Raw genomic sequence first — 22,974 nt, forward strand, 5'->3', positions numbered from 1 at the left:
TGTAGCTCACAGGGGCCGGAGGATATGCTGGACGCTGTGGTGAGGAGATACAGACCCTGTCCCAAGGAGCTGACAATCTAAAGAGGCCGGTAGCATGACAGACCCCAGAGGATGGGGGAGAAGGGAAAAGAGATGGCTGGAGTCTCAAACAGAACAGGGAGGGCTCCTCTCTTGCTTTGGAGGGAGAGAACTGGTTTCTGTCCCCGATGACAAAAATATTGACAGGGCAGCCGGAGTTTGGTCGATTCCCTGAGCCGCCTCCTGGGAATCTGGCAGCTGCCGGATGACCTCATCTCTTCAAGGTTTCAGCGGAGTTGTGTTCTCGCGCCCCCCTTCCCCCCCCCTTTCTACTGGAAAAGGTGAAGGATGGAGTGTGCGGGAGGCTAAAATCCTTTTATTGATCCGCAGTCTGGAGAGCAATTAATGTGAGCCTTCCAGTGCTGCTTCATGACCCGAGCCCGCAGTGGTGGGTGTGTGTGGCGGGGGTGGGGGGCGGAATGGGAGAGTGATAACAAGACTGATTAAACCCATCTGTGTGTTGGCTTCTGGGCCTGTTCTGAGCTGGGGAGGGGGAGGGACGGGCGAGCTTTGCTGCTGATGCTCTTGGCCTGATCAGACGCCTGTGCAGAAAACAGGGTCTGGCTGTCGGGACTGAGGCTCTGTTGGCAGTGAGGAGAGGCTAGATCCTGCGCTAGCTGACAGGCCTGCTGTCTGGGCTTACACATGTCCTCGTGCTAATATCCAGCTCATGCCCAGTGACACCAATATCCGTGTTTGTTCCCCTCCTCTCAGGCTGCAGTGCTGGGGACTGAGGGCCTGTATTGTCTCCAGAATAGGTACGGCACGGGCAACTCCACCTCAGTCCCCCCTCCACTGCCCTGTCAGCCTGTGTACCTCAGCTCTGCCCTGTGGAGACTCCTGTTTCTGGAAGGGATGGGTCCAGGAACTTGGGCCTTTCTACCACAGCTGCCCAAAAAGTTGTGGGGTGGGGGGAGGATTATTTAATACCAGCTGGCGGGGGGGTGTTTTTCTGTGGGCACCTGTCCACAAGACCCTGGCAGGGGATGATGGTTTTCACCCTCCTCCAAGCTATGGTCCCATCTGGTGAAATGCTCTGTAATCCGTTATCAGTCCCTTGGATCTTTATTCCTCACTCAGTGAGAGAAGAGGAGTCTGGCTGGGGACAGATGCTGCTGTGTCCCCACTGTCTAGCAGTATCCAGCAATGTGCCGTGACCATCAGAGGGAGCTTCCCTTATAGACCTTTGGAATCGATTCCTTATCATCCTTCTATTAACGGCCCCAAAGGTGGGTTTGTACAGTCATGTCCTGAGATCTAGCGGGCTGTGCAATAGCCTCTCTAGGGAAGCAAATGGGGGGGAAGCGGGGAGGGGCTGTCTTGGGACATTTACAATTAGGCTGATCACTGAGTTAGTTGAAATCCACGAAACTCTGGGTGTTTGCCACCTCCACAGAGTGGGTTCTCTGGGGGAAGTTGGGGCCCGGTTGCAATCAGCAGGAGTTTTGATACTGGCTTCAGTGGGGCCAAGATTTCAGCATCTCTCTCTTAACTTCTGTGCTACAGAAATGCTAATAGGTTGGAGCCCAGTGTGCTGGTATTTCCCCTATTTTTCAAGAACGCTTCCACCCGTCAGCCAGAGTGTTTTCCTGGTATAGATGGGGAGGGGAGGCAGACCTTTGGAGATCAGTGCTTTGGCGATACTAGCTTTCTCTGTGCGTGGAAAATATTACTTGTTGCCCTAGGGCAGGGCTGCTCTTGCCCTGAGTCCTGGAGACAGCAGGCTGACTGCGTGCATGGCTGTGGGCATGGAGGGATAAAAAAATGGATGGGGAGAGGGCTGCCTGGCAGGACTGACCTTGGGCTCAGCTCCGTTAGTGATATCAGCAAGGCCACAAATAGAGCCGACAGGCTCAGTACATCTCTCCAATTCTACCCCAGGAATTGTAGGATCACTGGCAGGCGCCGGCAGGAGGGGGAGAGGGGGAGGGATTTCCCCAAGAGTTACACCAAGACTCACTAGCCCTGTCCCCTGACATCAGCCCTTCCACTTGCGAACAGAGCTGAATGTGACCTTATCTCCATAATCTCTGGTAGGGCTCTGGAGACGGCCTGTGGCAGGCAGGTACTGCCCAGCCTCCCTGTGGAGTCTCGGGCAGTGCCTGAGGCCAGGCCTGGCTGACTGACTGGAGAAGGCTGTAGTCCTTGGCTTGCCTTTGGAAGAAGGAAGTACCTAATTTTAAAGCCGTTGGCTGTTGCAGTCAGATCCCCTCGGAGACGCTTGCTCCGGCTGCAGATGGAGGCGTCTTGCCCGTGTGTCGGCTGTGCCTGGAATAATTGAGTTCAGTGTCACTTCCTCTACTTACCGAGCTGCAGCCGCTCTCCCAAAAAAGGAGGGGAAAAATCAGCCATCCCAGTGTCTCGCTAGCTTCGATGTAAACAGCTGGGAGTTTGGGTTCCAGAGCAGGGGACAAACCACGAATGAAAACGATAATGTAACTAAAGGGAACTCGTCTGTCTGTCCACCCGTCTTATAGTTGGGAGGGAAGGGAAAATGCTGCTCCTCCAGCGATGTCCCAAACTCCTTTGGGTCCTTTCCCCCCCTCCAGTCTCCCTGCAGCATGGGAAAGCTAGTTGTTTCCCCAGACGCCTTTGTAAAGGGGGATGAAAGTTCAGTGAAGCCCAGGCTCTTGCTGACTGGGAGGAGAAGGGGGTAAAGTGGATCAGAGATCTATGTCCGGAGCATGTGGCGGAGAGGCAAGGTTCTATCTCTGGCTTTTTCACATCACTGGAGGGACCCACTGAGCTTTTGAAGGCCTCAGGACAGTATGTCATGGTGCCACTGGACCCTCTGCAGAGTGTAGCTGGCAGAGAGCCCCGCTCTGTAGGGCAGGGCATGTAATTCTTGCCCGTGCTGTGAAAGGGAGATTGCAGTGGAGGACAGGGGCTGAGGATAGGAGCCAGGGTTTAGATTCTGGTTTCCACTCAAGAGTCCGGGAGGAGAAGCTGAGAATCCGTGACCTGGCCTGTAAGGTCTCTGGGGCAGGGACTGTCTTTTTGCTCTGTTTTTGTACAGCCCCTAGCACAGTGGGGTCCTGGCCCATGTCTGGGGCCCCTAGGTGCTACAATCATACAAATAACCATAAAATGGCCCATAAGGAGCAAAGCTCTGTGGATTCCAGTCCTCCATGTGGCTGGAGGACAGGACAGGGGATACTCAACCCCTTCTCATCCCCCCACTCCACACCTCTTCAAAGGGGTTAGGAGGGAGACAGACAATTCCAGCCCCTTTTTCAAGTGGACGGATGTGGCTGAGGACGATGCCCAGCACCAAATGGTCCAGAGGATGCTCTGAAACCTCCACAACAGATCACCTCCATAACACGTCACTTCCAGTTATTGGTTGGCTCATGCCCTGAAGCATGAGAGTTGATATGAGAGTTTTACCCTCTCCAGTGTGACTGTTGATGTTCTGATTCCTGTAAATATCCAGTCCTTTTGAGCATCCTCCTGAGCTCTTGGCCCCAGTGGTTGCATAGGCGGTGAGTTCCACAGGTGAATAAGGTGTTTTCCAAACGAGTATTTTCTGTTATCAGTGGTAAATACGTGGGCGGTCCCCTTGCTCCTCTGTTGTGATCCAGGTGAAGCTGGAGTTGCCTGGCTGGTTTTCTCGCCATGGTTTCTCATTCTCCAGACCTCTGCCCTGTTCCACTCTGGGCTCTAGTCCAGCTCTCTCCTTCCATGTTCATCCCGTGCTGTCAGGCGCTGGGAAGCAGGGAAAGTTCTGCTCTCCTCTTCTGGGATTGGAGCGCTCTCTCTGTCACCTTCCGGCCCTGCTGACAGAGCTGGGACTTGAACTGCTCTTGCGTTTCGGAGGATTGACCTGCCTGCGTGAACCGCACCATGCTCGTCTCAGAGCTCCAGTGAGGTTCTTTGGGGTCACCTCCCCATCCAGCTAGACTCTGCCCCAGCAGAGAGAAGCATTTAAACCATGGCGACGGGTGTTAGGCAGCCGGCTGTTTTGGGCTCAGGGGATTTAAAACAAAGGTTTGTTCGTAAGGGGTGAAAATTCTCTCCTCGACAACAGCTCCAGCCAAGCAGCAGGCTGCCGGGGCCGGGTGTGGGGGCTTATTATCATTTGGATCACGTAGCGGGGAGAAGGGCTGGGGGAGAGAAACTCCCAGGGCAGCCGGAGTTTTTCCATTTTGTGGTGCGTGTGGAGAAATACACCTTCTGGGGGATCTCTCCCCCCCCCACCCCCTTTTGCTGCAGCTGAAGAACATTAAACACATGAAAAACATTAGAGGGGATTTTCCCCTCCCTCCTGACCCCCCCCCCCAACACCTTTTCCGAGCGAGGGACCTCCAGGAGACAGAGGCCCGTGAATTGACCCTGCCCAGCATTTTAATTGACAGGCCATTAAAAATGGATGTGCGGCTAGAGAGAGCTATTCAGATCGCAGGCCTGTTGCTGTCCGTGTGGGATTTTAATGATTTATGTTTCCTTCTCCTCCCCCTCCCCCCCCCCCGCCCCAAACAATCCAGGCGCCATGGGAGGTCTGTTCTTGGATGGGGAGGAGAGCCCTGCGCTGGAAGACATCAGCAAATGGACAGTGGAGGATGTCTGTAACTTTGTGGGCAGTTTGTCTGGCTGTGCCGAGTACACTCAGGTAAATTCACAGCAGCTTGGGAAACATTTGGCGGGGGTGGGAGGGGAAGGGGGAGGGGGAGGGGGAGAGAACTCGTTCCAGCTCTCCCCCCTCCCCCAACCCCTGCAATCAATCAGAGCAAATGTGGTGGAATATTTAAGAGAGCCCTGCAGGGCTGTCAACTGTCTGGCTTTCCTGTTTTCCTACCGGATTGGGGCTTAACCGCCCCGCTGCCAGTAGATGCCCCCGGGGCATGGAGGGGTGTGTATGTGGCTCGCAGTCAGGAAGGTGGGAGAGGGGGAGGTAGAGGGTGGCTGCTGCTGGGTGGATTACAGCTAGCAACTCCCCGCCTTGGCAGAGAGCATGTGGAAGTCGGTAGTGTCCCACAACCAACCCGAACACAATGCTGGCTTTGTGCCGGGCTGGCCTGGGGCGTGTTATAATGAGGGACTGGGTACCGGGTTTGAGTGCCGTTCAGAGGGGCCTTTTCTCAGGGAGCGCCAGGAGTGGAAGCCTGTGGCATCTTCACCAGAAGGCAGCACCTGGTTGGCCTGATGGGTTCTCTCTGGTGCCCAACAATAGCTCCGCCACCCTTGAGCACTGTGCCAGCCGGGTGCCCAGGTAAAAAGCCACTTGCCACCAGTGGGACAGCTGGGCCAGACTTTGGCCTCCAGAGAGTGCAGTTCAGATTCCACGGAGGTCAGACGGTCTCATCTTAACGCTTGGCAGCACGGAGCAATCTCCGCTCCAGCGAGGGCTCACCGGCCGTGGGTGGTGGGGAGCGCTCCAGGGGCAGAGCTCTGGGAGAAGGGGAGGAAGCTGTGAGAGACCCCTCCCGCACCCACTAAATTAATTGCCACACAGAGTCGTTTTGTTTGTTTGTTTTTAAAGCCTTTTGCAGTGGGAGCAATGCATCCATCAGTGCTGCAGGGTTCATAAAGCCGCTCAGTGTGAGGCTGCTAGGTGGGACACGAAAAACAACCCTGCTTTTTGGCTCCCACGGCTGTTGAAGTCCATTATAAATACCCCATTGAGCGCATGCATGAACAGCAAATGCACAGATTCCTGAGCTGTCTGGGACAGCTCTTTAAAGAGGGCACAGTGTGCTCAGGAGAGAGAGAGTGACAGAGATGGGGGCAGGGGATGAGAACTAAGAGAGGTTTAGCTCAGGAGACTCCAGCTCCTCTTGGGACAGACGCACCCAGACAGGGAACACCAGGGAGATCCAGGCACTAAAATGCAGCTCCTAAGGGGAAGGGGGAGAGAGGACATCAAGGGAATCGAGCTTAACAAAGACCGCTCCCTTGACGCACACAAAGTGAGAGAGGGCAAGTCTGGGGAATCCAGTTGACTGGAGCCCGTGGGGAAGCCACCGCTTGGAAACGATCCGCTTTGTCCACTTGCTTCTGAGCTGCCTGAAAACTGATTTTCAAAAGCTCCCTCCCTTCCCCCCTAGCTCCCGGAGCATCCGGCATCCCTGCCTCTCCCTGAGCCATTCCGGCCAACAACCACACAGCTGAGCTGCTGCTCAGAGTGTAATAACGGCCCAGCAAGTGACCTTTCCTGCAACGGCTCGATCCCCGGCCAGTGTGAGAAAGCCAAGGCCCGGCATTAGTGTTGATCCGGGGAGCAGGCCTTGGGACAGCAGCTCAGGCGCCTGGCGTGGGTTTCGGGCTCCTTTCATTCTCCGCGGGTTGCAACAGTGCTGCATGTTTTCACAGAGAAAAGATCTCCTTAAAGATGGTCCCCTAGGGGAGGGGGAAGCTGGGAGCCGGGCTTTGCCGTTCATTATGGTGGCCGGGAAGCAACGCCTCCCTTCCCGCTCTCTGGGGTGGCTGGCTGCAATGCATTCAATGCAGAGTCTGTCCTTCTGTGCCCCCTAACCGTGGTGTTAATCTCATTCTGACAAGCTTCATTAAAACCACCTGTAAGACTGGTGCTTCCTCAGAGCCAGCAGCTGTGCCTGCGAGAGTGCGTGGAGAGGGCGGGTCTGACAGAGATGGGGGGCCTGCGAGTGTGTGAGAGAAGGGGGGGGCTAGGACCAAGAGTGGGGCTTGAGAGAGCAGGGGAATATTCGGGGGGAAGGGGAGGGATGGAGAAAAGGAAGCGGTGGCCGGAGGGTGTGTGAGAGAGACAGGTTTTCATGTCTGGTGTGGGGGAGGGAAGGGCCGGGGGCGTTGGTGTAGAAAGCAGGCAAGGGATGCCTGGGGGGGAGAGGAGAAGTCAGAGGGCAGGATCGGGAGAGTGCGTGTATTAGTGAGGCGGGGAAGGGGGTAGGTTTCGGGGTGGGGGAGTGTGTTAAACCAGCCCAGATCTGGGGTAACTCACTGGTGGCAGTGGAATTCCTCCGGATTTACACCTCCATAACAGAGCAGAGGGTGAGCCCACCGCTGCAAGTGTTGAGGGAGGTAGGAAAAGTGGAGAAATCCTGAACACATGCACCTCGCCAAAGACTCGGCCATTTACACCTCCCAGTGCTCCCTGCGCGCCTCGGGACAGAAAATCCATAGCTGACTGATGGCCTGGCTCAGCAGCATTCTCGGCGCTTAGCAAACCCGAGCCCTGTCAAATAATGGGGCTCACGGTAAACAACCCCAGCATCCCCTCGCAGCGTCCTGGCTGGCAGGGGGCGCTGGCACACAGGGAGTTAAACAGCTGATGCTTTTGTCATTCATCATGGTTGTGTGCTTAATAGGTTTTTACTGTGTGAAAAATCCAGCGTGCAGGGGTGCTGCAGAGCTGTCTGCGTTCTCTCCTCCCAAACCACAACTGCTGGGGAGGTCTGGCACTGGCCCACACTGTGCTCCCACCAGGAAGCCCAGCAAGAGCTTGGCAGTTACGCTGTGCATTCGGGAACATGTTTCAAAGACACCAAAAAGTAACATAATTGAAAACAAAGTTGTCCTTCCCAGTCCCGATCTCCATCAACGTCCATCTTTGTGTCCCCCACCTGGTGAAGTTAGGCCTCCCAGTATGCTAGGGTTAGGTCTTTGGGGGGCAGAGAGCTGAGCGAGGCAGCCTTTTGGCTCCTGGCCATGTTGGCTCTGTAGGAGGGAAAGAAATCGGTCTATCATGTTTCGCTCGGTCAAAGAGCAGAAACACACACTGCAGCCATCAAGAGCAGCTTTGCAACAGCTCAGCTGCCTCAGCCACCACTGCTCTCCAAGGGGCTGGTTCTGCGATGCAAGACACAGCTGAAAAGGAACCCACTCGAGCAAACTGGAAGCCCCCCTCCCTTGGCTGTGCTGCCCTAACAATGCTCTGCGAAGCAGCTCCGCAACCAGCAGGAGCGGATTCAACTATTAGCCAGCGCCGCAGCCCCCAGAAAGTTCGCCCCGGCGCGAGGCCAGCACTCGCCCTGGCATGTGGAAAAACCTGGCTGGAGTGAAGGGGTGGTTCAGTGAGGAGGAGAAAATCTGCATGTGCCCTGTGGAACCCAGGGTCCGCCACTGAGCGGAAATGGCTCGGTAGCAAATGAGAACAATGACTGAGTGGTGTTTTACGCTCCCGCATTGGAGCGGCAAGCACTGAGCGAGCATTAATGGGACAAAGATGCTGGCAGGGAGATGGGTACAAGTACATCCCCACTTTAGAGATGGCAAACAGAAGCACTGGGGAGGGGGGTGTCTTGTCTGGGGCAGGGCTGGGGATAGAACCCAGGCATCCTGACTCCCTGAGCTGGGCTTTTACCACAAGGCCTGTTAGAGGACAAGCTGCTGCTTGAGCCCATCCGTCAGTGTGGTGGGGGCAGAGCAAACTCTTCAGAGTTCTTTTTTTTCCATTCCGTTTTTTCCCCTTTCCTTGGGAATGGTGTCTGGATCGAAGGGTGTTTAGGGATTTGTGTACGTGTATAACAGAGGTGTGTGTGTGTGTATTTGTGTGCATGTATAATAGAGGGGTGTGTGTGTGATATAGATTATATATAAATCTATACGATAAAATTCCAGGATTGTCACTCTGAAGCCTAGAATGTCTGTTGAGTCAGTGTGGAGCGATGGAAAAGCTACAAACATGGCCGAGCGCTCGTTTTGTTTAGAATGTCACCCCCTCACTGGGATTCACAGCCTGGTACCATCCAGTTTTTAAGTTCGCAGCTGTTTTGGGCTTTTTTACACACACGATTTTCTGAATTACACCTGGGCAACAGCACAGGCTTCAGCTCCTAGTCACTGTAACTAGGTAAGTTCCTGGAGGATCGGTCCATCAATGGCTATTAGCCAGGATGGGCAGGGATGGTGGCCCTAGCCTCTGTTTGCCAGGAGCTGGGAATGGGCAACAGGGGATGGATCACTTGATGATGACCTGTTCAGTTCATTCTCTCTGGAGCACCTGGCACTGGCCACTGTCGGAAGACAGGATCCTGGGCTGTTCTTCTGTTCTGACTGTCTGTGTTGTAATGTCACTTCGGGTATTCTAATGGGGGTGGTGGGTGTCTGAGAAACCCACTGCCCCACATGGGAGTCACTGGTTAGCTCTCCGTTCAAAGGGGCAGGTCATTTTGCATCGTTACTGCTGCCCGTCTAAGCTGGGAGGTAGTGCTCATTTGCTTAGCACAAACCCTGCCCTGCTCAGTGCAGCACCGAGGGGGTGCATAGATTTTTATCTAATTAATTTAAAGTGGATGTTAGCACAGATAAAAAGGCAGGACAGAGTGTGAGTGTCGTAGCTGAGGCATGGTTTGTATGCGGCACACGCTGTCCAGCCATCTGCCTGTCGGGCATGTGAACAGTGTTTAGGGCCTTGGTTTTGTTTAAATCAACCCTGAACACGTTATTTCCCGGCAGTGGATGTTTCTGAGAAGAACGTCTTTGACCGGGAAATCAAATGTATAAGGGTACTTTGGAGGATGACCTGAGCCTTTTTAGATTATTCGGAAGCCCTCTTTTGTGTGGCGATGCAGTGGTGGGAGGGGACTCAGTCGTTATGTGCAGGGGTCCTACAGGACCAGGAGAGACCTTTGCAAAGAATCGTCAGGGCAATGTGTGGGATCTGGAAAAGCAACCACATTCTGGTATATGCCACCACTCTGGATGTGGCCAGAGACCCTACGAACATGCTTCATACCAGACCAGCAATAGCTGGGAGTAACTTTGCGTTGCTGCGGCCCTGGGCTGGATTTGAACTGAGGTCACGGGGCCCGTGTACGTTAAGGCAGTTTAGACCGGTGTAGTTACAGCAGTGTAGCTAAAGACAGGGCGTGCCCCGTTCCAGGCCTTGAGCAGGACTTTCCTCGCAACTGCTCCTCGTGGCTGCCAGGAGCTGCTGCGGCAGCAGACCATGGAAGTGGAAAACTCTGCACTGTCAGCAGAGGCTTTGCCGGGCAGCGCACGTACATGGGAAGCAGCGGTTGGGTGGTGAAGTTCCCCAGCTTTGGGGAATGCTCTCGGAGCCCTGTAGTCTCTTTGGGGCACAGGCTTTCTCTTTGTTGTGGGTTTGTACAGCACCGAGCACACGGGGGTCCTGGCCCAAGACTAGTGCTCTGAGGAGCTACCGCACAACAAATACCTCAGGCTAATAAATTGGTTACTCAGCTTCCGTGCTGCCCGCTCGAGGCATGTGATGTGCCCTGTGCTGGCATTTGTAAGCATGGTGGTGTGCTTTGGTTGTCTGCAGGTATTCAGGGAACAGGCTATCGATGGTGAGACGCTGCCTCTCCTGACCGAAGAGCACTTACTGAACAACATGGGGCTCAAACTGGGACCAGCTCTGAAGATCAGGTCACAGGTAAGAACACCACTGCAGCCGTGGTGGCTGGTGTGGTCGAAACGGGGGCAAGTCAAAGCTGCATCTTCCACTCCCCCCCCCCCCCCCCCAAGCTCTCTTACAATATGGGTGAAGGCCAAAACGCCAGGGAGCTCAGTCTAGTGGTTGATCTGCAGCACCAGGAGCTGGGTTCACAGCTCTGCACGCTGATCGTCAGAGATTGAGGCAGAGAAAGGTTAACCCCCCTTCCTTATAACCCGCCCCCTCCGTGCTGTGTGTGAGCAGGCTTAATTCACTAGAGCTTTGAGGGAAGGCACTATAGAAGTGTCACCAGCACGCTTGTTTGTCAACACAGCTGTATTTAGCATGCACACACCAGGGTCACTCCCAGATGCAATGTAGACATACACACCCTTGGAGGCCGGGAGGGCTGAATCAGGCCTCTGGTTGATTAAAGAAGGTGGGGCAAAGCCTACTGTGCCCCCACCGGAGGCAGTGATCACTCATCCTCAGTCCCCCTCGGCCATGGTTTGGCTGACAGGCCCTAACCCACCCTGCTCTGAATGCCAATGGCAGACTCAGAGGGAGAGGCCAGATTGATGATAATTAACCAGCACTTTCCTGGGATTTAGAGCCATTTGTTCAGGTTCGGGTCAGTGTGTGTGAACTGTCCAACAAAATTCATCTAATAAACACAAATGCTACAGGGTCTAGTATAAAAACACCAGGGGGAATTTTTTTTTTTTGAAGGGAAGTCAAATGTAGTTTATGAAGGCACCTGCAGTTCTAAATCGAGGGTAACGTTAAAAGGGAAAGAAACATTTCTAACCGGTATCTGTAAAAACAAAATGCACATGGACCCATCCATTTGCACACACGTAGATGTATTGTTGGAAATAAAACGTTACGGGAATGGGTGTTTAATATAAATTCCAGTACCGGAATGGTTTATATCTATATAAACCATTAATATAAATTCCATAAAATGTATGTACAGTAATGTATGTAGACATTCATTACTGTCTTACATGCACGTGATGTACACAAGGGTATACAGACATGTTACATACGTACGCATGTTAATTTATGTAAATAACCATGCTATAGTGACACACACACACACACACGGGTTTAGTTTCCCTTACCCACAAGCTAGACATTTGTTATATTATGTTAAAACAATCAGGGTAACTTTATTACTTTCCCTGCAGCCCTTACTGTTTATGAGGGGTCTAATAAAAAGGTTCTGTGGGCAATTGTTCCCTGTGGATCAATTCGCTCGGAAATAAAACTCTTACATTTCTTAAAAACAGAGCACTCCAACTCGCTCACAGACAGACTTGGTTTAGATTTTTGGGGGAGGGATGAGATCCAGTTTTAAGCCCTGCCTCTATAAGGGGGCAAAGCCCCCCCGACAGAAACCCCAGCCTGTGTTTCTATTTAAGCTTAAATGCAAAACAGCTCTGTAGGCACAGAAACAGGGTGCGCACTTTGGCCCTGGTTGGGAGGTGAGAACTACTGCAGGGGAAGTTTCTGTGCCCCTGGGGCTGTGCAGCCTTCTATGCATTTGACAACAGCTCCCTCGCCCCGCCCCCCCCAGTGCAAAACTAGGCATCCAGGAGCTCAGCACCTTCCCAAGCCACAGCACACGCCAGGACGCTCCTTTGCCTTGGTGCAGCTCCCAAGCTGTTTTCAAGTTGGGCTGGCGGCAGGAGAGAGACTCGTTGAGCGAATGTAGTTAGTATTTTCCACAGCAAACAGGACTGCGAGGGAGAGGAAATGATAGCAGGTATCTCCACACATCCCTGCTGCGGTCTGCAATGTCCTGCTTGCCTTGCATGCCCCTGGTCCCTCACCCCCCAAAAAAGCAGCAAACTGCTCCCCTGGGTGGAGTGTAGCAAGCAGATGGTGCGACTTCCCAGGAAGGGGGGGAGGGGTCCCAGCTCCCTGATTTGGCTTTTGCTTCAGCTTCAGGGCATGTGCAACTACTGCCAAGGGGCTGTATGCACCACACCTTGGTTCATACACACTGGTTCTTTAGCACAGTCCACTTTCCCCAAATAGCTGCGGGGATGGGGGGAGAGTAAAAGGCAGAGTGCTCCTCTCTTTTCCCTACCCCATGCCTCTTGCTATAGCCCACATGCTCAGCAGGTAGCCAGGAGCCACTCTTCTTTCTGGGGCAGTATGGAACTACTGTCCAACGGAGGCAGGTGCTGCAGACAGGCTAGGAGCGAGAGTCAAGGGCCTGAACGTGTGCGCTCGCTCTGTAATTACCCAAGCTGGACTTTAGGCCATTAATGCTCCTGCACCTTGGCCTCTTCACTGGGTGGGGAATGATGGGCTCAGCATCTGCTTCCATGTTCCTGCAGTGGCAGATTGGGGGCGTGAGTTATGCAGAGCAAGGTGGGGGCTGAGTTTGAGATGATGAACTCCCACAGGTTTGACAGACTAGTCTTGTTTCAGAGCAATGATGTGTGAGTGACTGTGTTACCACTATCACAGGAGCGGCTGTCAGTTTGGAGTCACAAACGCTTGCCTTCCTACCTGGCAGGGCTTTTGTGTGGGTCAGTGCAACAGCCCCAAAAGCGCTCAAACCAGGGTTAGAGGCAAGGGAATTGCCAGGGAAAAGGAGCTGCTGGGGCCAAGGAGGAGATGAGCCAACAGCCACGGCTACACAACACCTGAAATGTAGCAAAAAACAATACACAAGGGACCAAGGTGTGCGTATAAGTTTGGCCACCCTCTACTAGCAGAGAAAGTGAGCTGGGTTTAAAGTGGGGCACAGAGGATGGTCTTCTCCCCGTGGCTAATGTTCCTGCTCTGGTTTTGTTTTCTGGCACAGTCCCTGTATGATCAATCCCTCCTTTTCACACAGCCATGCTCATGCGGCAGCTTGGCCAGAGCACAGTACCGCCCTGCCTCCTGCCATGCTTTGTTTCAATGGCCCAGGAATGGCGTATGGTGTTTCCTACCTCCACTGCCTGATAAGCTCTTTCTCCTGCTTGTTTTAGGTGGCCAAGAGAGTTGGCAGGGTTCTCTACATGGCAAGCTTCCCCATGGCATTCCCCCTGCAGCCCCCTGGCTTACGGCCTCCAGACCGAGACCTGGCGCCCGCTGAGCTCCGCCCATCCTCTACGGGCAGCGTAGCCTCCCCGTACAGCAGCAGCCTGCTCCCTGCTAGCCGCATCTCACCAAAGCAGGAAAATGGAAACCCCCCATTAATGGCTGGAATCAACGACACCACGAAACCGCCATCGTAACTGCACAGCCGCTCGACTCCCTCCAGTCCTAAGACACAGTGTGATGAACTCAACGAGTGCGAGAGACGAGGGGACCCTCTCCCCCAGCCCGAGGGTCAAGGAAAGAGGGAAATGGGGTTGTGTGCGTGCGCATTCACTTTTGTTTTGTTTTAAAAAACCCACAATAAGAAAAGAGCAAAGAAGGGAAAAAAAATCCAAAGATTTATTGAAAGCAATTCAAGGGGGGAAAAAACGGGTTGAGAGAAAGCTGGCCGTGCTCCCTCTTTCCTGCTTGTCCAAACCCAAGGGAGAGCAGCGGGCAGAGGTGGGAATGCTCATCTGTTTGCCTTCGAGGGAACACAGCTTTGGAGAACTGCTGGGGGTGACCCTGCCCACCAAGGCAGAGAGCCCCAAACTGTGAGCAAACCAACCCCCCACCCCCAAAACTGTACTCAGCTCTTTGTTCAGGTGTCTATGCATCTCTAGCAACTTTTAAACCAATACCAAAGACAGACAAAAGGCAAGTTCCGGTCCATGTTTACTTCAGTGCAGATGGTACGGCAGAGGTGGCTTTGGCGCTCTCCCTGGGGCAGGGGGTGCTGCCCCCCACGGTGCTTTTGCTGCGCACAGAGACACAGACTATGGTGGCATCTCCTTGGCCCCAGCCCCTCCGGGACTTTGGGCGGGGACAGGGACTTTCTTTTGAAGAAAACAAACAATAGCAGAAGGGGGGTGGTGGGGGGGCCCCCCCACCCCTGTGTGTGTACAGCAGACTCACTCATTGATACTGGTTTTTGGTTGTGGAGGGGTTATTTTCTTTTAAAGCCTTGTTACAGAGGTGGACGTAGTTGCACATTCTGGCCTGCTGAGGCCTATGAGACAGGTACCTGTGCGTGCCCATAGGAGGTAGGGGGGTCAGGCAAACCAGAGGGTAGAGTTTTTACTACTGTGAAGAAGACGGTAACTCCTGAGGTGACCTGTAACTTGTACAGTTGTGAACAACAATCACACATGGTACTTCGCGCTCTTGCTCTCTCTTTTTGTTTGCATGTGCTACCGTTTTTCTTATAAAAAATAGCTTGGTGGTACATTAGCTTCTTTATCTTGTAAAAAACAATTGTCATTATTCATCCCATCACAATAAATGCTTTCCAGCAATCAGTTTAAATAAAAAAATCACAAAGGGTCCTTGCTTTCCCCCTGAGAATGTCTGCTCCATGCCTACCTGCTAGCTGCTGCTGGAACAGATCTCCCACCTTGCAGTCACGCTAGGTCTGTGCTCCTGGGGGCTCCAGCAGTTCTTCTTGCATTAAACCGACTGCCCCTCGCGGTCAGGAGCTGGGGCATGTTTTGCTTCACCGGCCACAGCTACTGCAACAAAGACTTTGGCACAGAGGAGTGATGGGAGGGAGCGCACCCCATAGTGAGGTTACGAGGCTCTGGTTCTGGCTCAGCAGCAGGTGAGTGAGGAGCGGGAGTAGAGCTGGTCAAGAATGTATTCGTGTAAAAGTTTCTTGCCAAAAATAGGGTTTAGTTATTAAAAAAAAAGGCACGGGGACATTTGATTTTTGGCTGGGAAATGTCAAAAGTCATTTTAAATTTTGACAAAACAGCACAAGGTAGGTTTTGGCTGGGTTTTTATCCTCTCGGTCCAATCCAATGGCAGCCGGGGGGGGAGGGGGGGTCGTCTCCACTTTAACTTTTATGCAGTTGGAAAAATGAGCATGTGAAAACCCTCGCGCCGGGGGCCTTTGTGCCAGGCTTGCAAGAAGGTGGAGGGGGAAATGACCCCTCAGTGTCTGCCACTAGTTTTTCACCAACAGTCCCTCAATCTCATCAGCTGTTCCTAATCTAAACCCTGCCCTAGGGAAGCAACCTTCCAATCGTTTCCTTCCATTTCTCAATCTGAAAGTTTCATGGTGATGCTCACGATGGGCAGCGCCCTGCAATGGCTGGAGCACAGGGACCCGCAGGGGCTGGTTTCTAGCCCTGCCCGAGGCACGTCACAGCCTTGCTGTGGGAGAGTTTGCCGGGAGTGTCTCAGAGGAGACGTGTAACAGGAACGTACTTGCTGTGTGTGCACAGACCAGCACGGGCCTCACTGTCAACACCCACAAACACTTCTGAACACCATGGAAGCAGCAGGTGCCCGGCCTCCGGGGAGCCCTCTCCTGCTAAGGCAGCATTGGAAATGTTTGAAAAAAATCAATCACACTCCTCCAAACCTCAGAGATGTGACTTGGTCCTGGCGCCACACTTAGCATCTCAACACATTTTCCTGTCAAATCTGCCCGCTTCCCAACCCTGCTGCAGCTGCCAGCCCTGCAAACTAACCATGGGGTCTGGGATTCAAGCTGGCATCTCCTCCCTGGCAAAGGCAGCTCTGCAGGCTAAAGTCCTGCCCCCCGTGGGGGTGAGCTGAAGGAGGCACTGGAGAGCCTGGAACTGGAACTTGGTTAACAGCAAGGTGGCTGGTGTGAGAGCCAGCCCAGTTTGCTCACCGAGACCTTGTGCCGGAGGGACAATATGAAAACCCCTCTCGTCACCGAGGTCAGCAGCACTAGCGCTGCCAGCCTGTCTTCGGTGGGGCCTGGCCAGCAGCACCTCCGGATGCAGACGAGCAAAGGGGGCTCAGGAGGCGTAGCAGCCCTCCCTGGGAGGACGCGTTCCACTGGGGCAAACTGACCCGCCGACCGGTGCAGGCCCTTCCATTTCCTTCGTCTGCCAAGTCAGCGTGATCATCCCTGTTCACCCCCACAGCTCGTGTGCGCAGACACAGCTCTGAGCTGCTTTTAATGATGGTGGGAAAAGTTTCCAAAGACCGGGCAGCTACAAAGACCCACCTGATAAGCACCCCGTGACCAGCTTGGCAGAGTGCCCAGCCCATTGGTGAATGGCCGCATGAGCAGAGGAACCTGTCCCTCCCGGGACTGAACCCTGCATTATTTAAGGCACTGGAGTTTAATGAGGGCTTTTTATTACCTTTGCTGAGCAGTTGGACTGGTCCTGATGTGACCACACATTTCACTGCGTTCCCACAAACGTAACTCTGGTGGAAAAGGTCCAGGCAGCATCTCTGCTGCATCCATGAGAAATTCTGCCCCGCTAGGGCTGCCCATCTCATGGGGCTCCTACCTCCTCCTTCGGGCATCACTTGAGGCTTCCCCTTGGCCTACTTTGCATCACGACCAGCTTTGATTGTCGGCAAGGGCACAAGCTTGCCCTCCTAGGCGCAGAGGGAGGGAGCCCAGAGCATTTGCAGAGTCTTTAGTCACCGGCTAGGTCGTCAAAGTAACTGTCATCAAGGTCCTCCACGATGTCCTCCTCCCCTTGGGCCAGCAGCTCAAGGTCGGCTGAGGACAGCCGCCCGGCATAGGCCAGATGCTTCTGGGTCCCCTCCGAGGTGGAGGGCCCCTCCTCAGCTCCCCCTGCGGGCAGAAAGAGCAGAGAGGTGTAAATCCCATGCTACCAGGAGGGGGCAAGGCAGGCAGAGGAGGAGACCCATCGCTAATTAATCACAGACGCTAATTAACTTACCTACCAGTGCCGCTGCAGCTCCCAGGGAGCGCAGCGTTCGAAGCAGGGAGGGGAGAGGAAGCCGAGCAGAGCTCCTAAGAAACCCTGAGCCCTCTCCTCCCAGTTCCCATTAATCCAGTCACTTTTCCCTCTTGCTGATTTAGACTGGGGGTTGCGGGGCTTGGGAGCCACAGAGGCTCCTGACCCCAGGCTGAGCCCCTGGTCCCTTTGAAGGTATTCGTGAGCTCCATGCAAAGCAGAGCTGGTTTCCAAGGACTGTACAGAACTGCCCAGTCCCCCCGTAAGGCAGGCTACATTCGGCTTCCTCCCACCACATCCACAGGGACCCCCGGAGCCAGGGCTGCTCGGTGCCTGGTTCCTGGGCTGTGCTGGCCACAGACACCAGCATACTGCAGAGCTGGAGGCCAGCTGGGTCTTATGCCCACTTCCTCCTCTCGAGAGCTCCCAGGGTGGGGAGAAGTCGTGCAACACGAGTCAGCGGCCGGGGCGCTGCCAGCAAAACCCACTGGCCTGGCAGGAGACGCTCCAGTCCCTGCAGGCCACGCTGGCCATTAATGCTCATTAGCACTTCTGGATGGTGCCTTGGAAAAGCCAGCGCACCAGGGACATGGAAAGGCCTCCCCCAGGGGTCGTGTGAGCGCCAGATTTCTTCTCTCTCCGAACCCCTGGGGGGCTGAAGCCTGGATGGCCTTACAGCAAGAGCTAAAGAGAAAAACCAAAAACAAAAGAGAGAGAGAAGAAACACAAGTGAGCTCCCGGCCTCTCTCCACCCTCCGAGAGGGACAAACCTCAGCCAAAGTGATCGGCTGGACACAGCCAGGAACCAGGCAGCTCCGGGAGAGCCTAGCCCAGCAGGCACCGGAGGCTTTCCTAAACTGCCTTTCGCTGTTCATTTACATGTGGCCCCGCTGGGGCCAGAACACGACCCTGCAGCGGGAGCCGGACCTGTCCATGCACTGTGCTCTGGGAGACAGGACAGCGGCATGAGGAGTCCTTTGGGGCACAGCACCATAGTATGGGGCCTCTGTCCCAGCCCAGCTCTTCCAAATGCTCCCGCAGCCCAAGGGGATGGGCCCCTAAGGCCTGGGGAAAGTTCCCTCTGGGACACTCTAGAGCACCTTGCCAGCCAGCTGGGGGGCCTCCCCACCTCCCTTTCAGTCCAGCCGGGTGGGGCCAAGGGAAAGAGCACTCCTGGAGCAGACAGGAAAATGTTCCCAAGCATTTCTGCCTTCGCAGCATTGTCCCGTTGTGTATCTAATGCCCATCTAATCCGGGCACTGGCACTGGGATGCGTGTGCCAAGCCCCAGCCATCTGCCATGCCAAATCAGACCCATTCTGGGCAATGCTCTGGCTTGGACTCCCCCTAGCTAGCAAAAAAACCCAACCTGCCGGTCACAGGAGACCCTGCAGCCGCTTCCCACCAGAGCCCATATCAACGGGGTTTGGGCATCGCGGCGCTGGCTCTTCCACTGCTCTGCAGCACTGAGATCGCGCTCCAGCCCCCACGCTCTCACAGATGGCAACAAACCGGGCTACGGTGCCATCAGGCACGACAGGCCCTGGCAGGCTCGGCTCTGCTCTGCCCTGCCAGCTGGGCAGCAGGAGTGACGGGTAACGCTGCCAGAAGAGAGCTGCTGAACATACGCCATGGGACCAGCGCCGACCAGGCTGCAGAGAGACGTGGGGCTCTGGGCCTGAGCAAGACAAGCGGCTGGCCATGCTTCAGGTTCTGGCTGCCCCCTGGGGACCCGGTGGGCAACCTGGTTCTCTGCGTGCCCACAGGAGCACAGCTGGAATAAACTGCTGTTTATCCACTGGGGCCAGCCAGAGAGGGTGCCCTCTCGCCTGCACATGTCCCCCTCCGGGCACCAGCTGCTAACGGAGAAAGCACAATCGGGACACACGCTAGGGGTGATCCCGGCACGGATGCAGCACTGGTCCGTGCACGCAACCAACTCCTCACTAACCGCTCCACAGCCGCCAGACGCGCCAGGCGTCTCTGCTACAACGCCAATGCCCCAGCGGCTTCGGCCAGCCGCATTCCCCCCGGGGAGAGAATCGGTGGTCAGGGGGTTAAGCAGAAAGGAAAAGCATCACCACGGCTCTGCTCAGGTGAAGTGTTAAGTGCTCGCTGCCGGGTAGAGCCTGGAAGCCAGGCCCTGGTCGGGAGGGGGGCTGTGCGAAGTTCATTTGAGCCTCTCTGCAGGTGGCCCCTGAAAGGAGATGAAAGGGACCAGCAGCCTGTTCATCCACCTGAAGCCTGAGCCTGAACTGTGGGAGCGAGAACCCTTCCCATGCCCCCTGCCTGGAGCCGTGTGCCTCACACAAGGGGGCTCTTTGCCTTTCTCAGCGAGCTCCCAAAAACCAGGCTGGAGGACAGGCTTGAAACTTATAGACCTGTCCACAGTTCCCTTTCCTTTCCCCTCGCGATCCCACACTCCTCCTCCCGGGCTGCTCACCCTCTGAGTCGCTGGCGTCCTCTTCCTCCTCGATTTCATACGCGCCCTCTTCGTCGTCATCCTCGCTCATGTCCGACGACCCAGCTGGGCTCCCCGCGGATCCCTGTGCTTTCTTGGCCTTTGATTTTCCTGCAATTCATTTGTTTTTGGATTACACAAACATCCCGGCCGAGGTACCTCGGGGCAGGGCATCAGTGCCGTGTGCACCCTCCCGTGGGGTGACGGGGCAGACAGGGAAGTGACAGGGACAGTACCACAGCCATGTGCCCGCTGGCTAACAGCCAGATGGTATGATCGGCTGCACTGGAGAGGCCAGAGTGAGGAATCAGCATGCAGAGGTGAACTATATAGACTCCCACACAGCTGCAAGGGGAAGGGGCAGGGAGTTCATCTCTGGGGCCGGGTGTGACAGCGAAGGCCCAGGTGTGATTACTGCTAGGTTTTCATGTAGCACACAGCGGCCTGCCACGGCTTGAGAGGCGGCCCCTGCCTGGCAGCCTCCAGGAGACAAGAGCAGTTGCCACAGCTCAGCTCCCGCCGGGGTTGGGGAGACAGGGAGGAACGCCCTGCAGGAAGAAATGGCCCGGACAGCGATGGACGAGAGGGAGACAGCTGGGAAGCACAAGGAGGTGCTAAACCCTGAAACAGCGTCCAATTCCCCTAAGCATCTGCAATCTGTGCGTCACCGGGAAGGGGGCGGGGGAGGAGAGACACACGTGCCCCGCGAATGGGAAAAACATCAGGGAGGCAAAGCCTAAGTCCTGGCATTGTTGTAGAGCCCCCAATACCAGCCACCAACCTCCCACTAAACCCAGCGATTTACTGCCCATTCCCATTCCCATCCCCTCTGCCCCAGGCCGCTGGGGGAACCGTTTCTCCGCGAGCCATGGGACTCCACCTGGCAACCCCGCTGGGCACCGTTCCTTTGTCTGTGCTCGCAGACCCCCAGCGCCAGGCCGGTGCTACTCACTCAGCTGCATCCAGACAGGTTGGTTGTGAGTGCCCCTCGCCGCCCCCGCCCCCTCACTCCCCCTGAACTGAAATGGGGCTGCCTCCGGCCTCCATTCATTAGGCTCACTGGGTACCGAGACCATCGACCAATGGCGCTCAACCTGTCCCCATGCAGCAAGCTCCCCCCGCGGGCAGGCCAGGCAGAAGATGGATAGCCACGGTACCTACCCCACGAGATAATATTGATGGGCACCTGAGAAGCCTATCTCTGCACACACAGGACCAGGTAGGAACAAAAGCTCACGCCCATTCATCACGGAGCGGGAGCAAAAGGAGCTGTCAGCGTGGGTTCACGGCGCTGAGCGCTCATCTGATAGAGACCAGAGGAGCCAGCTCAGCTGCTGAGCCCAGCTGGGAGCAGAACTGGATACCAGGCCTTTGATTGATGTCCCCACTTCTCTGTGCCGGGCTCAGGGCCTGAAAGGAGCACTGACCAAAAACCCTCCCCCGCCAGCTCCTTTGCAACAAAGGGATTTCAGTCATCTGGCTTACATTCCCGCTGCCGCGCTGCCGGCACCCGACGCCTGTTCGCGTAAGTCTACACAGAGCTGGCAGCTCGAGGAGACAGACTCGGGCTACTCGGGCTCTCAGCCAGGGCTGCTGGCCTCACTCGCCCCCCCCAGCTACATTTCTACATCTAGTGCACTAGCTCGACGGGTGTAGCCGGGGTATGTCCGCCCGAGCCGGAAGTTACAGCTCCAGGGGCAGAGAGACCGTGAGAGCAACCTGTTTTACCACCGTGTCTGGCTAGAGCTCACTCCTTCCATGGCACTCAACACCCCAACTTCCAGCCCACTTTTCAGTCATTCCTGGGGAGGGGGAGGGACTCAGCACAGGGTCGACCCAACTTGAAGACTGGGCTGGATCATGACCTCACACCACAGCCCGTGCCAGGGGTAGCACACAGCTCCCGGAGCAAGGCCCGAACCAAACTGTGATCAGTCGCCATCTGGTCCCTCTTGGGCCCTAGGGCAGGGAAATAATCGGTGCCCGTCCTGGAGGGACAGACCGTGCATGGGGGGAGCAGTGGCCAGGAGGCAGAAGGTGGAATCAAGGCTGAACCCAACTCCATGCAGTCAGAAGGGCGATCCGGCGAGGGGGAATCCAGAGCCTCCTCTCCTTTGGGAAGCTGAGAGGGGCGGCCAACAGCAGACTAACCCTAAGCACCAGCGTAGTGCCCGGATGCTGCATACCCCTCTGCCAGCACAAAGCTTGCATAAGCCAGAGGAGCAGCGGTGCCGGGAGCCCTCTGCACACAATTCCTCCTCCACCCCGCCTCCTCCAGGAGCCCCTGCTGACTCGACTTGGAGATACTCGCCTGACTTTTAATACAATTGGGTCGGAAAGCAGGCGCTGTGAAGTCTGCATTAGTCACTTTAATGATGAAGCTATTACTGGTGCAGGGGGAGGGGGGTGGAGCTCAGACAGGATGGGAAATCCGCCAGCGCTCCCGGGAGGTTGCAGCCATTCTAAAGCCTTGCCCGGCTTGGCTGCCAAACTAGCTGGTTGCAAAAGGCATGTGGTTAAACAAAAATGATCACCAGGCAAAGGCTGAGCAAGGTTCCAAAAGGGCCTGGTTGCTTAGCAGGGTGAAGACGACAGACAGTGTGTGAACAGTTAATACACCCGCAGTTCGGGAACAGATCTTCAACCTCATATTTCAAGCCCATCTCTAGCTTTCAGAGATCACAATGAGACCTAATGGGGGGTGGGGGAAGCAGATTACCCCATAACTCCCTACTGCAGGGCTCTTCCTCTGAAGCATCTGGTACTGGCCAGCATCGGAGCCTGGACTAGCTGGACCATGGGTCTGACGCAGTATGACAATTCTCACGTTCCTAGCACCTGGAGTTGCTGGGGCCCCTTAGTCCAATAGAGCAGCTTAGTGCAAGGATTTGGTTCCTGGACATGACACGCAACAGGAGCACAGGATACCCTTTCAGTCTACGTGCCGAGTTACACACACCACAGGGCAATCTATTGCACCACTAAGTTCTGTGTCTCACAAGGAGAGATCATCTGCAAGATCCTTTAGTGCCGGGGTGACGTGAAATGAAGAATAAACACAGGGTTAGGGGAAGAAAAAGAAAAGAAAAAAAAAGCTGGCCTCAAACAAAGAAATTGAAGAAGATGTTCCACCCATTATCAAGGGATAAATCCCTCTGCAGCAGCTGGAGATAACTTTGCCTCTAACACACGTTTCTGATTAAGGGGCCAGAGATGCATTACGCATAACTTCATTTTAAAACAAGTCCGTGTCTGTCTCCGTACACGTCGCCTTTCCATAGCACTCCCCATCCCAGGATATCCGAGCCCTCTGAGCACACTAGTGAACTCAGCCTTTTGAGCCTTCTGGGA

The 22,974-nt window shown here is 55.1% G+C and overlaps 2 protein-coding genes across 4 annotated transcripts in view; one reads left to right on the forward strand and one right to left on the reverse strand.

Moving 5' to 3' along the window:
- Nucleotides 1-14,795, forward strand: part of SAMD11 (sterile alpha motif domain containing 11) — a 180,097-nt gene extending 165,302 nt beyond the window's left edge. For both annotated transcript variants that reach the window (XM_074975450.1, XM_074975451.1), the window contains exons 12-14: nucleotides 4,563-4,687; nucleotides 10,280-10,390; nucleotides 13,381-14,795. In XM_074975450.1, the coding sequence (XP_074831551.1) occupies nucleotides 4,563-4,687; nucleotides 10,280-10,390; nucleotides 13,381-13,629 (485 nt within the window). In that variant the 3' untranslated portion in view covers nucleotides 13,630-14,795. The remainder of the gene's footprint in view (nucleotides 1-4,562; nucleotides 4,688-10,279; nucleotides 10,391-13,380) is intronic.
- Nucleotides 14,796-16,568: 1,773 nt separating this feature from the next.
- NOC2L (NOC2 like nucleolar associated transcriptional repressor) overlaps nucleotides 16,569-22,974 on the reverse strand; it is an 81,180-nt gene continuing 74,774 nt past the window's right edge. For both annotated transcript variants that reach the window (XM_074975454.1, XM_074975452.1), the window contains exons 18-19: nucleotides 19,606-19,734; nucleotides 16,569-17,036 (exon numbers count right to left, since the gene is read on the reverse strand). In XM_074975454.1, coding sequence (XP_074831555.1) covers nucleotides 16,876-17,036; nucleotides 19,606-19,734 — 290 coding nt within the window. In that variant the 3' untranslated portion in view covers nucleotides 16,569-16,875. The remainder of the gene's footprint in view (nucleotides 17,037-19,605; nucleotides 19,735-22,974) is intronic.

The sequence above is a fragment of the Natator depressus genome, chromosome 18 (genome assembly GCF_965152275.1).
Source record: "Natator depressus isolate rNatDep1 chromosome 18, rNatDep2.hap1, whole genome shotgun sequence".
In the NCBI taxonomy this organism is placed as follows: domain Eukaryota; kingdom Metazoa; phylum Chordata; order Testudines; family Cheloniidae; genus Natator; species Natator depressus.